The sequence below is a fragment of the Bactrocera latifrons genome, unplaced genomic scaffold, assembly GCF_001853355.1.
Source record: "Bactrocera latifrons isolate USDA-ARS-PBARC rearing strain unplaced genomic scaffold, ASM185335v1 scaffold_67, whole genome shotgun sequence".
Taxonomy (NCBI): Eukaryota; Metazoa; Arthropoda; class Insecta; order Diptera; family Tephritidae; genus Bactrocera; species Bactrocera latifrons.
The window spans coordinates 224,868-242,602 of NW_017537345.1; the positions used below are offsets into that span (position 1 = coordinate 224,868).

The 17,735-nt window shown below is 37.8% G+C and overlaps 1 protein-coding gene across 3 annotated transcripts in view; it reads left to right on the forward strand.

The window, feature by feature from the left end:
* LOC108975588 (serine-rich adhesin for platelets) overlaps nt 1-17,735 on the forward strand; it is a 57,968-nt gene that overhangs the window by 32,555 nt on the left and 7,678 nt on the right. For all 3 annotated transcript variants that reach the window (XM_018944163.1, XM_018944165.1, XM_018944164.1), the window contains 2 exons: nt 10-121; nt 436-1,012. In XM_018944163.1, the coding sequence (XP_018799708.1) occupies nt 10-121; nt 436-1,012 (689 nt within the window). The remainder of the gene's footprint in view (nt 1-9; nt 122-435; nt 1,013-17,735) is intronic.

Genomic DNA, 17,735 nt, shown 5'->3' on the forward strand with positions numbered 1-17,735 from the left:
TCATTGCAGAGAGAAGTCCGCAACAGCCAATCGTCGCTGCAAAGTTATCTTCAGCTACACACAAGTCAATGACGACGAGCTGTCGCTGGCCGTGGGTGATGTCATTGAATTCCTTGGGGAGGTTTGTACACTTACTTACCTAAAGCATACGCACATATGTATCTGTAAGCAGTCAGCTAGTCGGCAACTATGTAGCGCCAATAGCTGTTACCCAAACATTTGCGTCACTTTGACAGTTACGACTTGTGCAAAGCGAAAAAAATGTAAACAGGCGCAGAAGAATACACTATATCCATCCATTGTAGTTGTGGCTAGCATATATTTTACACAAACTCACGCTTACATATACATACATGTGTATGCTGCTCATTCATAGAATTTTCGCATTTTCCACATGATTTTCTCATATACTTTTCTTTATTACACACCATTTAGGTTGAGGAAGGCTGGTGGCGTGGACGTTTAAAAAGCAAAGTCGGCGTATTTCCATCAAATTTCGTTACCGTTATTGAGCCATCACCTATTTTTGCCAGTAAGCGACCAGCAGTCGGTCCTGGTGCTGCCACATCAATAGCTGCAAAATCAGCGTTGACCACAACAACAACAGCATCTGTAGAGAAGTCGACAGTCGGCGCCAGTAGTTCCATAACGTCAAGCGCAAGCACTGCAAACGCCACCAGTTCAACAACAACGAAGAAAATGAATCGCATTAGTTTTCACAGTTCCAAAGAGGATCTATTGAATAGCAGTAGTGTTAGTAGTAATTCCGGCGCGACAAGCACAAGTAATGCGGCTGTGGATGAGATTGCGCCATCGTTGCCACCGAAACCGCAACGGGAATACTGTCGCGTTGAGTTCCCGTATACGCCACAAAATGACGATGAGCTGGAGTTGAAAGTTGGCGAAATCATCACCATCATCAGCATGGAATTGCCGGATAAAGGCTGGTGGAAGGGTGAACTGCATGGCAAAGTTGGTGTATTTCCTGATAATTTCGTTAAACTRCTAGAAGGTATGTACGATTACTCTATGCAGTGTATGCTTGTCTACTTACTCCATATTCAAACTTCTCTGTGTGTTTATGACGCATCTCATTGTATAGTGAATATTTAAGTATGATTATGTGGTGCTGTAAATAGTAAAATTAAAGCAGRATTAACGTTGCGGTGATTTTACAAATATATTKGTGCAATGAAGGTGGTATAGGTATATGCAAGTTTTTTGTAATTTTAATTGGGAACCTCAAGTTAGCTGAGTTCCATGATATTTTGATTTTTTTCTGGTTAGGCAGCTAAAATGTTTAAATATTTTGTAATCCAAATTACAAYAAAAATACAAACACTATGCATAAATTTTTTTTGAAAATAATATAAATTTAGGAAATGGTCTATGTAAAAGGTGAATATTATTAATTTAAATAATTTGTTCAACTTTATTGTTATTTTAGTGAATAAAAATAGACCTTTTCGTTGTTTTTTCTACTACGATGCAGTAGTGTTGACATTATAAGATAAAGATTTTCTAGTGAAATAATATAAAAGCAAATTTTCATTGCACAATCTCGAATCACTCGATGTGCGGACTAAGAGGGATTTTGAAAATTCTGCACTAATTCTGAAATTAACAATCGCTTTTCTAACGATCACTATATGTACACTAAAATTTTTGAGGTTAAGAACATCCCATTGAAGGAAGTAGCCAATATTAATATATCAATAAAAGGTTTACCGTTACTTTTCTAATGATCGCTATATACTGAAAATGTTTAAGGTTATGCACATCTCATTAAATGAACTGCCCAATATTAATATATCATCCTTTATAAAAAAGTTCACCGCTGGTTTATCACACATAAACCCTTAYTCTGAACCCTTATTATGAATAATTATGATCTCTACTAGTACCTATACATACGAGGTGTGTTCGAAAAGTATCGCGAATTTTGTGTTTTCAAAAATTATTTATTTKTTCATGAATATCTATTTTGTCCCCTTCAAAGTAATCCCCATGAGATATTATACACTTGTGCCAACGGTTTTTCCAATCTTCGAAGCACTTCAAAAAATCATTTTTTTTTTTATCTTCTTCAGCTACTCCTTCGATGCCGTCTTTATCTCGTCAAGAGCAGCGTAACGTCGTCCTTTCATGGGCCTCTTCAGTTTAGGGAACAAGAAAAGGTCACAGGGGGCCAGATCTTGGGAAAACGATGGCTGCGGCATCATTAGTGTATTGTTTTTGGCTAAAAAGTCGCGCACAAGCAACGATGTGTGAGCAGGGGCGTTATCGTGGTGCAAAAGCCAAKTTTTGTCACATCTTCTCGGCCTTCTGAGAACATTTTGTACCGCCGATAAACGTTGCTTCGGTCCAAGGTAGCTTCTCCATATGCCACAGTCAACATTCGGAATGCATCCGCGCACTTAATTTCGTTTTTCACACAAAATTTGATACAGGTTCTTTACAGGTCCATTTTTTTGAATAGGTAAAAGTCGAAGACGATCCAAAACAACAACGATCAACAATTAAATGAACATTCAAAATGGCCGAGCTTGTCGGCATAAGTGAGAGACATGAGTACCAACATAACGCCACAAAAAATTCGAAATTCGAATATATGTAAAAATTCAAAATTCACGATACTTTTTGAACACACCTCGTATAAATAACTTCATAGTAAATTTTGCAATAATTTCTTTAAGCATACATACTTAGAATTCATAAATARCTCTCTGGTATTAAAATAAAACTAGCACTACTACAAATTGATTTTTTTTTTACTCATTTTTCAACAATTCGATATGCTAATAATCTTGACAATTTAAAATGTAAATGCACATTCTTCGATCATTAGGCAATCGTCAGACGGAATWCTTCTTTTTCAAAAAYACTTACYTATGTATGTATGTATGCATGTATTTATGTTACCATATATGGACTAAAGTATGTCTAAAGGGTCGTGAAAATATCAACACTTCATTTACACACATTCATTTACAGACACCCATACTCACCCAGCGCAACAAATTGCATTTAAAGCACGCGGGCACCGCACAGTGGTTCGTAAAACCATACATTTAGCTGCAATAAGAATTAACTGAGTTCATTGCACGATAGAAGTTAAAACATGATTGGCTTTGAGTGCAAAATTTCTTATCATATTTAACTCGTAAACATTTTATTAACAAGCAATATGAAACTTGTGCAGAAATAGCAATTAAAACAAGATTAGGTTTTTGATAGTATTCCATAGAAGTTTATAATACTTAAATGAAATTCCACAATTCCACAATTAAATAAAATTTTCGTAAAAATTGGGTGGCGAATAACTTTTGGTTCAACAAATTAAAATCTTGATTCTTAGAATACATTTTATGAAGATATTTTTCTTGCTTTTAATGTGGCAGTTTGTATGACAACTATATGATATAATGGTCCGGCCTGAACCATTTGTTTGTAGATTGTACCGTTGCTTTGGACAGTAATTCATGCAAAATTTCGTCAAGATATCTCGTTCAATAAAAATGTTTTCCATACAAGGACTTGATTTTGATTGATCGGTTTGTATGACAGCCATATGCTATAGTGATTCGATCTGAACAATTTCCTTGTAGATTGCATTATTGCCTTGGGTTATAACACAGCCCAAATTTCGTGAAGATATCTCGTTCAATAAAAATGTTTTCCATAGAAGGACTTGATTTTGATTGATCAGTTTGTATGACAGCCATATGCTATAGTGATTCGATCTGAACAATTTCCTGCTAGATTGCATTATTGCCTTGGGTTATAACACRGCCCAAATTTCGTGAAGATATCTTGACAAATGAAAAAGTTGCCCATGTAAGCGCTTGGCTCCGTTCGTTCAGTTTGTATGACAGCTACGTAAATGCTGTAGTGGTCCGACATCGGCGTTTCCCACAATTGAACAACTACTTAGAAAGAAAAGCATGTATGCAAAAGTTCAGATCGATATCTTAAAAATTGACGTACAGACCACTAAAAAAGTATACGCAACCGGGAAGGTTGTGGAAAACTATTTTATGGCAGATGATATTCATAAAAGTCTTAATATTTGTCCGTTGAAATATTTTCACATTTTATTACTTTTTATTCGAACCACTGTGCGACAGTCGACGATTGAACTTCGTTTTCATGAAAGTCATTAGGCAAGCGAATCGTATGCAAACAAACTGTTTGCGAAGAATTTACTTAAACGATCGTTGTTTTGGTGCAAGCGTGGAAGAACAGTTTTTTAATCATTGTTTTTTACACTTTAGTATGCACAATTGTGCTGCCATATTTTCTGTTTAGTCATTCGCGCAGAAATCATCTACCATCATTGGCAATTCATAATTCATGAACTTTACTTCATAAATATTTTGTGCGATATCAGCCTTTCATCCAATGAAAAGTAGATAGTATCACATCACATACACCCATATCCACAAAATTCTCTCTAATGGATATAAAATACTAATAAACACCACACAAATTCCTTTTCTTATACTCGCATTTTACAAACGTCTTAATACATGACACACATACATGCACACACCTGAATAACAAAATCAACCAAAATAACAACAATTGAATACATCTACAATGTATGTACGTAACTACTTGTTGTTGGCGATGTATTCTGCGATCAACGCATTTGGTGGTGGCGACGACCGGATAGTCGATGCAGTGCCGGAAAGATCATCCATTGAAATTTTAGGCTCGCGCATGGCCAACTTTATCAATACGTTCATTTGTATGTAAACGAGTTTTTCCATTGTGCGCGTTTAATTTTGTATGGCTACAGTATTAGATTTGTTATTGTTGACTTCGTTTGATTTCAATTATTTGGATTTCTTAAATAATTTTTTGTTTTTATGCTCTTGCAACATGTTGCTACAGAGTATAAKAGTTTAATTCAGCTAACGCTTGTACGTATCACCTAACACCAAGCGAGATAGTATAGAAATGATTAGGATGGCGAGACGAATTGACTCTCTGTCTGTCTGTCCGTCCGTGCAAGCTGTAACTTGAGTAAACATAGCGATATCTTGATGAGACTTTTTATTTGCGTTGATTGGCAAAAAAAAAAAAAGTACGAGTTCATTGATCGGCATAATTGGACCAAGTGTGTTTTTTAAGTGTCAAAACTAAGCCCTTAATTAAGATATAAAACTGTAGGACTTTTTCCTATCCGGTGTTAAAATTGAACGATGGGCGTGGTATTCGTGGTATTTGGTATTCTTTTTGATTCTTTCACGGTCCAGTACAGAAAAACAGACAAAATTAATATAACCGGATACAACTTTCATGAAAAATGTCTTTAGAGTATGCCAACTTCTGGCGAAAAATTGTCTAAATCCAACAAATACAGTTGAAGTCCCTACGTACCGAATACTTGGACCTCAGTACCTATAGTTGACTTTTTACCGAAATTATTGGTCAATGTGTCATATTTATAATTGAAATTCAGGGAGAATCCTTTCCTGATAGCAGTATGTCTGCGTGCTACAAATGAGTTGAATCGGTCCAATACTTTCCTTAGCTCCCATTATACCTTACATAAGGATTTTAGAACTTCCGGGTGACTTCATACCGCATATATAGGCAATATCTGATTTATCTTAATAAAAGTAAGAGAGCGTGTTTTCTTATAATTGTGAKAATGATTAAAATCGGTTGCGAAATTGCCTTAGACCCCATATAACGCCTTATGTTCCCTGGCTTCAAACCTTGCAAGTTGTAAGAGTATCAAATGTTCGGTTATAGCCGAAATTASCTCTTCCTTATTTGTTTCGATTTTGTTTTTAGTTGTTTTAAAGCAACTTTGCAAGTACAGTGAATTTCTGTATTATTAAGTCATATTTTGTTTAGCGAAGTTATCACCAATTAATTGCTCGAGTTGTATATAGCAAGCTGGTATTTTTCGTTTTATTCTTTTATTTTACTAGGTTCCTCWACGGCAGAAAAACAGAGCAGCGCAAAGTAGCTCTATATATTCGTAGTTATTGCTAGTACCTTAGAGATATAAATAAATTACTGCCTTGAATAAGTTTATTATTATTCGGGAGTTAATTTAGCTTATTCATAGTTTGTTAATTTATTGCTGTTATGCTTCAAGTTTGCTCTGCTAAATTAATTAAGCTTATACAAAAAAAAAAAAAAAAAATATACATATATATATATATTTGTAYGAATTAGTATATCATGTGCTGCTCTTATCATTGTATTTACATATTAGGTTGTCAAATATCTCCCTTCCGCCTTTTTACTCTTTATTCAATACTTTATAAAAAGTGTTACAGCGATCGGATTTAGTTACAATTTGTGCCGTTTGTTGAATTAAACCTCTGACCATGTGGGAGCAGCTCATAGTGYATGATTSCCTTCCAATCCCACCAAACACACAGCAAAACTTTCCTGGCCGTCAATCCCCCCTTGGCCACTGTTTGGGACGATTCACCGGGCTTCGATCACGACCGTTTTCGCTTGATATTTTCGTATGTGATCCATTTTTTGTCGCCTGTCACCATCCGCTTCAAAAATTGCTCGAATTCCTTCCGTTTCAGCAGCATATCGCAGGCGTTGGTTTGGTCCAGAAGTTTTTTTGCGCCAAATCATGTGGCACCTAAACATCAAGCTTTTGATGGTTTAAAATGGTTTGGTGACTAACTTCCATCTTCTGGGCGATGTCACGAGATGTCACATGCCGGTCTAACACGATGTTTTTCTTGATGGGCATTCATTATAGCGTTGTTTTGTAGGTTATGTCAAGACCTTTCAAAGATGTACACATGTTATGGCCAGATATGACCTCTGTAGCGCTTTATACATAGCCGCAAAATTCAAAACACATAAAGGCAGAAGGGAGATATTTGACAACCTAATGTAACATACCTGTATATTTGAYATAAAATATTTTAGTCAACCACAATTAGCAGCATCTTGCCCTAGATTACATTTACCCATCTMATGAAAAAATATACATTTATAAAAATTGAATAGATACTGTATATTATGAATGATTAATCGGTTTTGAAAACTATTATTTTAGTTCAAATTTGTTTAAAATGCGATTACCGTCATTTATGGGGTTGCATGGGTTTACAGATTTCACAAAAAAAAAAAAAAAAAAAAAATTCTATAATATTGTCCTAAATTTTCAAGTTGAGCCGAGTAATAGTTTCGGAGATACAGCATTGAGAACTTGTGCGCTCGAGGCTACCTTGGTTAAGAGCGCCTTTGTTGAGATACATTTCTTAAAGACTTGGACGAAGTATTTTTTACCCGAGGAAACCCATGCAACTCCTTATGTCAGTTAATATAATCGATACCATGCATTAAAATGGGTTTTAGCCAAATTCAATATTAAGTTATAAAACTTATTTCAATATAAAGAAGTCAGAATACTTATTCGTAAAAATGCAATGCATATTTATGCCTTCTAAGGGTTTTGCGAATGGTGAGCAAGTGAACGAGTTTTGTGCGACCTCTACTGGACGTCGTTTTTGAAAAAGGTTTAGGTTTTTTTGTACAAGTCTAGCGTTGACACRCTTTATACCCAAAACATTAACCAAGATATCCAGAGTCGATCCATAAAAGAGTCACTCAAATACAAACTTGTGTTCGTCAAAAAAAGCCTCTGCACAATATTTCTGCAACATTCTCAAAGTTTCCGTAGCCATAATTCCAATGGAAACTTTGAAAATTTGAAGTAAACTTCCTCAATTTTTTTCCAAGGCAAAATTTGGCAGACATATCCTAAACAAACGGTAATTGACATATGGAAATAAAACCTTTCGCCAACAAACAAAGGGCTGTAGAACATAGGAAAAAAATGTATTGATTTGGCAGTTCTTCTTCTTTTTTAGTGTAGGCATCGGTTATAGCCAGACGTTCTTCAGTTTCCCTGTTTAGGTGTAGCCAGGCCTTTGTCCACCTGGTCTTTCCAACGAAGTCGAGGCCTTCCTCATCCTCTGCTTTCGGCGGGTACTACAACGARTACTTTCAGAGCCAGATTCATTTGCTTCGCTTCCTTACCTAGCYCGAAGAAAGCAGAACTAACGGCGCGGTTGTTGAGGCCAATGATATCAACATCATCRGAGTACCAGCAGCTGTACACTCTTATAAAAGATTGTACTTATTTTTGAACTATTTTCTCCATCCGTAGAGTGAAGAAGTCGCACGATAGGGAGTCGCTGGTTTGGTATCGAACGGCTCTGAGAGGTCCTTCCCGATCCTAAAGGTGCTTTTGATATTGCTCAGCAAGCATAAAAGCAGCTTCTTTTCGTGCAGTTTTGAAATCGACGAAGAGGTATTGTGTGTCAATCCTCTTTTCAAGCGTTTTTTCTCAGATTTGCCTCATGAGGAATATCTTATATGCGATGCTGAGAAGGTTTATTCCACGGTAATTGGCGCCATATTTTACAACAAAGYTGGTGCATGCTCCTTAYCAGTTCTTCCCCGCTGTGTTTGAACATCTCGGCCAGCAATCCATCGGTTCTCACCGTTTTGTTGTTCTTCAGGCGGATAATTACTATTCGAACTTCTTCATGGCCGGGCAATGGAACGTCCGCTCTATCGTCATCGAATGGRGAATCGGGTTCACCATCTCCTATTGTTATGCTTTSATTGCCATTCAGCAGGTTGGAGCAGCGTTCCCTCCATAATTTCGGTATGCTGTGGGCATTAGGCACTAGAACACCTCTGGGGGTTCTACAAGAGTAGGCTCCGATCTTGAAACAGAAGGTTCGCCGCATCTTTTCGTYGAAATTTTATAGAATTTTCGAGTATTACCGACTTATCTCTTAATGTTTGGAACAGTTTGGGTGCGATTGTTTGAAAATTGTACGTTATTATTTTTGAAGTCGAAATTTTTACCAACCTTATTGAATTAGAAAACCAGCTTACGTATTTTCTTTATGTTTTTTGTTTTTTCATTATAATTTTGTTGTTTAATTTTTTTTTTTTATCAAGAGAATAGGCTTCCAATATTCCAAAAACATGTGTGTAGGTTGTATAAAATCGACTTACACCCATCCCAAGACGCTCCTATTATACATACTATACATATAYATACATATAATTTTGTGAATGTTTATCGATCGACGCAGTCGTTTGACATTTAAATGTGGCACCTCTGACTCAATGTTGCTGCAAGCAGATACGAGAATTCATTCGCTTCCCTGCCATAGACCACATTTTGTCTTAACCGAACAGCCAGACGGCTTACAGGTCACACCAAAGCCACAGCCAGACACAGACAGTTAGCTTGTCGTACAGTCCGTGGAGCTGCGCGCCTAAATTATCGCCAACATTATTGTCGCTTTGTTTACTTATTCTGCAGCTTGTCATTGTTTTGTTTATTWGTTTTCGTTTTATAGCTATTGCATTTACTTTTGTCGTTGCCAATTTGAGGTGGATATGTTTTTGCATTTTTGCATTTTTATATTGTTTTTGTTGTTGTCACAAAACGTTTGCAACGCTAGTACTGGTTCTGTTGTAGTTTCCAGCGCCCGACCACCATGCTGCCGTTCAGTTCATATTTTTATTAAAATCGTATGTTTATCCGTAATTTTGCATATATGTATGTATGTAYGTATATTAATTACAGCGTTTATTTTGAAGCTTACAATTTTCGYCGTTATCGTTGCAGTCACCGTCGTTGCAAACAAGAAACCAGTTAATAATGAAAATTGATTTTTTCCAAATCACAGTTAAAAATGTTTGTTGTTGTAGCTTCGTTATTCTCTCAGTGGTGCATTTACCGCTATACCGTCACACTCGTCTACTAAGTGTTATTTGGCTGATTTCGTTGGTGCAGAGTTTTGTTTGTCTCGAAATGCCCGACTTTTCACCCTGTTTGTTGATTTTGTTTTGCTTATTATTTGCCAATTTTSCTAACTTTTGTTTGCTTGTTGTTGTTCGAAAAAAAAAAAAATAACGAAACCGAAAGTTTATTTTCGCTATATGACTGTTTATTAAAAGTAATTTCATTAAGTTCTTCATTTAATTTTTTATGGAGCTGCTAAAAAGAAGAACTGTAATTTTTAACTGGTTTGATTTCAAATAAAATAAGATTTCCATGTAAGATGCGCCACCTTTAAGGTACCTAAACATTACATTACTTCATCCCGTAAGCGATATCCAAGCATACTTCCCAAAAAGGCGTCTGGAGGTGAGAAATATTTTTCTCCTTAAAATTTTTTCCCCTGCCTGCGTCAAATTCGAGTTTTATATCTTAAATTAGTGCGTAGTTATGGCAATTTATACATTTTCGGTTAATGGTGTTTTGTGGGTGTGGCAGTGGTCCGATTGCGCCCATCTACAATCTCGTWCCGTTTTTAGCCAATGCACGCGCTTACCAAGTTTCATCAAGATACATATCTCAATTTTACTCAAGTCTGGTGTAGGCACCGCTGACGCGGTTATAGCCGAGTTCTTCTTCTTAGGTCTTCGTCGTCTTCTGCTTCCACCGACGGGTACTGAATCGAAAACCTTCAAAGTTGGAGTGTTTTCCTCCATCCGGATAGGGCATAGCCAGCGGAGCCGTATGTCTCGTATAGTTCATCGCCGTTGCCAATGTGAAAAAGACCATAAATCTTCTGCAAAACTTTTCTCTCGAACACTCGTAAGGCCGACTCATCAGGTGTTGTCATTGTCTATGCCTCCAAACCTTATAGCGGGACGGGAATGATGAAAGGCTTGTAGAGTTTGKTCTTTATTCGTCGGGAGAGAACTTTGCTTTTTAATTGCCTCCTCAATGAAAAGTAGCTCCTGTTGGCAAAAGTTATTTTGCGTTGGAATTTGGAGGCTGCCATTGTTGGTTGTGTTGATACTGCTTCCAAGATGGACGAAATTRTCTACGATTTCAAAGTTATGACTGTCAACAGTGACGTGAGAGCCAAGGCGCGAATGCGACGACTGTTTGTTTAATGGCAAGAGATATTTCGGCTTGTTCTCGTTCACAATCATTCGCTTCATTGTCTAGTCTGGAGGAAGCAGAACAAACGGCGCGGTTGGGTATGTGCATATCTTCGCCAYAATAAGTTAGTGGTCCGAGTCGATGTTATGTATTTCCTCGCAGTCCTCGGAGCGTACGGACGTCAAAGACACTGGAGATGTGTCGTCCATCCATCTATCACAACATGATCGATCTGGTTTCGAACTTTTCGATACGGAGACAGCCAAGTAGCCTAATGAAGTTTCTTGTGTTGGCCCCTTTATATGTCCGCTGTAATAAATATCACAAGMACCTACTCGTCTCCGTCCTTGCCCGTACTTATTACATTTGCTGTGGTCGACATCAAAAGTCTTTCATCCGAGACTGTTGTTTCATTTTCATTGGAAGTGGTTTCTACGTGGCGGATCCCRAACCCAACTCACAACCTCGGTAGGTGAGGTTTAAAAAGCTTTATACACGTTTATAGAGTGAGCTGCTTGTTTCAACTCACTTGCAGTCGCACCTCTGGTGAACAGATGCTGCAATAAGACTTCCGCGAACCTTTAATCGGAGTAGCTCCTCYGAAGTTTCCTCTCGTTTTAGCCGTGACCCCAGGCTCCACACGAGTTGTCCACTGCATCTTACACAAGGGTCACTCACGTTTCCTGGATGATCGGTGAGGACGCAAGAGTTGGAATTGGGTATAGTCCTACAACTTTAAGTGCTTATCCAGRAGCATAATTATACACGCAAAATGTTGCAAGAGTATAAAAAACGGTTTCAAAATGTTGAAGCTAAAATCTGTTACCAGAAACTCGACCACCTCCCATCGATGGTGGTACATTTAAGAAGGCGTCAAGGGTGAGTTTTGAAAAAAAAAAAAMWAAAAWAAAATTCTYCAATATTCTTCATRCTTCACGAATTAGAAATAAAATAAAAAAGTTTAGTGTAAAATATGAGCGAGCACGTATGTAGATGACCTTTTAACTCTAGCCACCTTTAGGCATCGTAATGATATTCCACCCCAAATTCTGAAGCTCCGTTAAGATTGTATCTTCAGACCACGCTTACTATTTGGCTTGTATTTGAAATTGTGGCAYCGCAGCTGTACTTTATATTTCTTTCCAACGTACTAAAAACCGTTGAATGTGAAACCATGTGAATGGTCAGAAAAAGATTAACACAAATTAAGGCACATATTCATAAAATCTAAAACAACTGTTTTTGCTTACAATAGGTATTTTATTATTAGCAGTAAAAAAATACTACAGTTCAGCTTTGCAACTGTCTCTGCTAAAAATGAAGACCTAATTTCTATAAGTCTAAATTGCTAAAATTTCTCTCAAATTTAAAAATTTAAGAACAATTCTCTTAACAAGCTTACGTATGTATGCTTCCCCGATATCTACATCCATACTTATATGTACATATATGTGTGTGTGTAAGCAGTAGAGAATAATTAAGTCAGCGTAGGCTTCGCYACTGGCAGCTACGTCGACGTTAGCGCTTACTGCCTGATCTATTACCATGAGCATTGTAACAGGTTTTATGCCACGATATTTTTTCGAATTCTACTTCACACACGTTTTCTTGTTTACTTTTCGTGTCTGCATTATATTCAGCATTTTCTTTAGCCCACACCCTCATTTGCTGCGTTGTTATTTACGCTTTTGTTTTGTGCCGAAAATTCTTAACCGCTTAAAACTCACAAAACTAGTAGGAAACTAAAGTGAGTAAGATGACTAAGACATACACAATGAATTAAAAATAAGTAAGGAAGCGCTAAGGTCGAGTGAAACCGACAATTTTATACTCCCGCAATTTGCAAACCKCATACATTGACTTGTATACGACCATTTTACACATTTTCTCAGTGTATTTATTATCATTCGAAAAAAMATTCTTTGGCATTTATTTTTTGAAGATTATCTCTTTCAAATGTTGGCCGTGTTTACGTCTCAGATGGTCCATCCGTTTAGTCCAATTTTCGATGACTMGTTTGAGCATTTCGACAGGTAACTGGTGAATRACACTCGTTATGTTCTTCTCCAAGGCAAAAATCGAAGCGGCATTGTCCACTTAGACYTTAGACTTTAWATACGCCCACAGGAAAAAGTCTAACAGTGCGACATCACACRRTCTTGGTGGCCAATCGACCGCACAAAACGWTAAATTATCTGCTCACCGAARTGTTCTCTCAATAAATYCATTGATTGATGTGATGTGTGGGAAGTGGCGCCGAGAATACTAGCTTCCATTTAAGACATAAAATATTCGTCTCAAATGCGGTAATTTTTCTTAGTAACATACCCATTGAGGCAGAAAGGGGCCTCTCCGCTGAACAAAATTTGTCTCGAAAACGTCGGAGGCCATAGAGCGAATGTCTCTTTGGAAGGTTGAGTGGCTTCAGTTCTTGTACAAGCTGTATTTTGTACGCCTTCGACGTAAAATGCGTCAAATCGTTCCATACGTCAATCCGAGTATCTGCGAACGGTGCCGAATCGATTCTTTATGGTCTTTGTGTACACTCTCAGCTACGGCTGCTATATTATATTCAATGCGTGCTGGACGTGGTCTATTCGGTCGAATATTATCTAATAATTATTGCTGGGCCGCAAGATGGGTGATGGTGTTGCGAATAGTACGCTCAGGAGGCCGATTATGTTGGCCATAAGTTGAGCGAAACACATTCTTTATAGAACGCGAATTTTCGTAAACCATTTGTAAACTTTGTTCATAAGTCTTTCCATGTTAAAACGCCAAACAATACCTAACAAAAATAAACTTGACAGCTTGACAAGACTGACGCGCGAACTGTCAAAAAAAAAAAAACAAGCTATTGAAAAAAGTCCTCCACTTGGATCACCCGTTATATGTATACCTCTACTTGTATCACCAATTATATAAATAACTTCAATATATATATAACTTTAATATATAGTATATATATGTATATATAACTCCATATCTAGGTATCTCGATTAGGTTTAGGTGATACAAGAAAAGAAGAACCGTTAGGTGAACAAAACCATTGTACTCTCTGTTGCAAAAGATGCGAGTGCATAAAAATATGAGCGGATAAGAAAACGCTCAAATCGCCACGATAAAACGCTCAATAACAACATYATCAGCGCTACSCTCGAGTTTCTTACATCATCGGYTGGAGAGTGGTGGCTACTCGCAMGCTCGCTGGCTGGCTGACAGCTCAATGCTGGCCGCTAATGGATAACTTGCTCGCGCAACGAGCGTGACGTCCAACATGGCGATGGCTTAACGCTGCTGCCAACTATTATTGACTGTGGCTTAACGCTSCGCGCTTTGCCGACGTTACAAGCCAGCGTTTTTTGATTTATTCACGCTCTTCACAATGGGAAATTGAGTGTAACACTTTTGGTTTTCTTTCGATTGTTTATCACATAGTTTGCTTTGTTTTATTTGTTTATTAGTTAGTATTCTCGCCGCTCCACTGTGCGCTGGATTTGTTGGTCAGTTGTATTTGYATTTGCCAGCGCGTTTGTTTGGTCGCTCGATTTGTTTGGCTTGTTTGCCTTCTTTTTTTTATCCAAGTTTTGGCCTCTGATTTGTGCTAACGATAAATTTTTGATAGCGAACACGCATTTCTTGTAGTTAATGTCAGTAATTTTCACACCGAAGTGCGTTTGAAGTGGCAAAAACATAAAATTCGGTCTTTTAGTCAGTGCAAGCGCGTTCGGTATGCGTAGAGCCTAAGTTCATGCCACAGCGCTGCGGCCGCAAATATCTGTGGTAWKAAGTGTTAYTGCGTTTCACATTTTGTGTTCATTTCATTTGTCTTACTTTGCATGATTTTTGGTTTATTTCGTTTGTGTTGAGCGCCGCTGATTGCTTTGCCCTGATAGTGTTTGAAAAGTGTACTTAAAACGCYTTGGTATTTTAACTTAACAGCAACAATTAAAAATTAGTTTAAACGTTGAACTGAAACACCTGCTGCGCCGAAAATGTGAAATGGTAAAAGTGTAGCTGTCCGTACCCTGGCATGCCTAGACTCCAGTGGGGAGCGCAATATGCCTACTAATGGTGTWAGTGAAGTGCTTGTGGTCAGTTGGCTCCCTTTCAACAAAAAATGTTTCAATAAAGAACGCTTTGTGTTCATTGTTTTGTGGCTGAAATATAAAAAGGTTGCTGCATTAATTGTGAAAAAGTGTGTAATGAAATTTAAAGTTTTTTTTTATGCGGAAGAGCAACAAATGCGTGCCTTGTCCGTATAAATTTGGCGCGTCAGCAAAGTGTTGTCTATTACTACAATTGCAAACACAACATATTTGGTTTGATGGATGCGTGTGACTGCTTGTTATGCGGACATTCAGTCGGTCTTGTAACATAATATACAGTGGTGGTCATAAAAATGCGATGCCGTCAAAACAATTCATTTTCAGAATCGAGTTTCGTTCTCGCAAGAATACCTGTCATTGTGACTTTTAAATRTCTTGAAGAAAATAAAGGAGATGTTTCTTCACTTACTACAGAGTTTGTAGAGTTTGTGTCAAACTTGCTAAAAGACTTTCAATTTTACCTACTTAGATCTTTCAGAACTTGAACGTGAAGTGTCCATCGCGTCAACACCTTTCACATTCCTCGYAGTGCTTTGCGATGCCTACTGCCTCACCCACACCTTTCCAATTCCTCGCGGTATTGTGAGTAACCTACTGTCTCAACAATCTCATGAAAGTTCAGTCAATCTGCGCATATGAGATATTGGTCTTTTGTCTCGTTATCGTCTGTGGTAGACATTTTCGACGCACTTGCGAGTGACTTATAAAAAACCGAAGAGCGACCACCTTAATTTTATAGTCACCATCGAAGAAGAAGGGTCGCCAACATCTAAGCACTCTTTTATTCCATGACGCAGTTTTCCTTTCAAAAAACGATAATCGAAACTCCGAGCGTTAGTGCTCATCTTTTTATTGTTTTCCGCCATATGCGAGCGAAACAATAATAATAAGCGTCCGATTCGGCTAAAGTTTTGAAAGCGTCTACGAAAATGAACTGCACGAAATTTCTGATGTGGTAGTATCGCAATCGGATGCTGGTTCGCTTAGGTTAAAAGTTTGATTCAAAAATATATCCTACTTAAAAGAGGGAATGAAAATGCTGGTATTTAAACTAAGACTTCTTTGTTTYTCTATTTACACTAATATCAAGCTCACTATAGTCAAGCCCATTATGTTCTTTGGAGTCTTTTTGTGGTGGAGGGCTCTAGAAAAGGCCATACTTGCAAACTCGAGAGCGTTCAAAGGGCAACGTTCATCAGTATGTGTGGTGCACTAAGGTTCACTCCAACCATGGTACCTAATGGTACAATCATAGTACCCATAGACATCGTGGGAAGGTGTATGGCTGCGAAAGTTGCTATTAGACTCAGAGAATATGGGTTCGTAAATGAACACTCAGATATCCTCACACACTTTGACTTCATACCGGATGACTTGGATCGCCAAATCGAACTCTAGCGGCTTCTTCTCTGCCCATTTACCGACAAGGGAATTATACGTTGGACAAAGCCGTTGGAGGAAAGGGGATGTGAGCTTCTTTTACGGATGGGTCAAAGCTTGAGGGGAAGGTTGGTGAAGGCGTTTACTGTCAGAAGATCTCTATCAACTTCAGCTTCAGACATCCTGATTATAGCAGTATTTTCCCAGCCAAAGTTGCAGCCATTAAGGTAGCACTGGTAGCAGCAGATCTGTTCCGGCGTGCAACCTCTAGTAGTGCCCATTCACTCAGATAGCAGAGCGGCGATATTAGCCTTGAACTCATTACCAGTGCATTCAGGGTTGGTCGAGTAGTGTTTAATTCCGCTATCAATAATATCGACCGTCTTTGTGATAAGACTGGTATGGGTTCCAGGCCAAAGCGGAGTCGCAAGAAATTGCTAAACTGATGAGCTAGCAAGGAAAGGTACATTAAAACCGCTAACAGTAGAATGGAAGCTGGTCAGTTCTCTTGTGTTCTATTACTAGATAACTGGGCTGAGGTGGAAACAACTCAGCACTTCTTTCTTGACTTTACGGTGTTTGGGAGGTCAAGACTTAAATACTTTGGAGCGCATACCTTCAARCATCCCMCCGAACTGGCGGGAATGGAAATTAAACGCCYGTGCAAATTTGTATTGCSTACTAAGCGTTTTGCTAGTTTATAAGTTCGAACACAGGAGTTTTCTTTTCGACATTGGAACCTAACCTACACTAATATCATAACCAATGAAACTCTGAAGAAGTTTGTTTGTCATGGAAAATATATTGCTCTCTTCAAACAGTAGTGACTTATCGAACTGATACTTGTGTACTCGTATGAATTAAAATTGCATGAGTCCAACTTGTATGCCCACCACTGTGCACGGCTGAAGCCAGTTTGTCGCCAAAGTCTTTTGTTTCGATTTGATTGCACTGGACTTGCGTGTGATATCGGCACATACGAGTTACGTGTAGCCACATAGTGTTTCTATGTGTCCAAGTATAATATGCTGATAATATGTACATACATATATACATACATAGTATTCAAATGTGCGCACGATCAAGTGTGAGGTGTGTCGCGCCTACCTAATACAATATGATTTCATTTAATTTTTGCAACACAAGTTGTTCGGCGAGTTTTTATACATAATTTTTTGTATTACATATTAATAAAATTTAATAAAGTTCTCAGGCTATATATCTTTACTTTTTGTATATAATATTAAAAAATCAGGTTACAAATAATACTAAAAAGTTTTTGTTTTTAAGATAAATTTGTGGTTTTTTAATTGGTTTTGTCATAATTT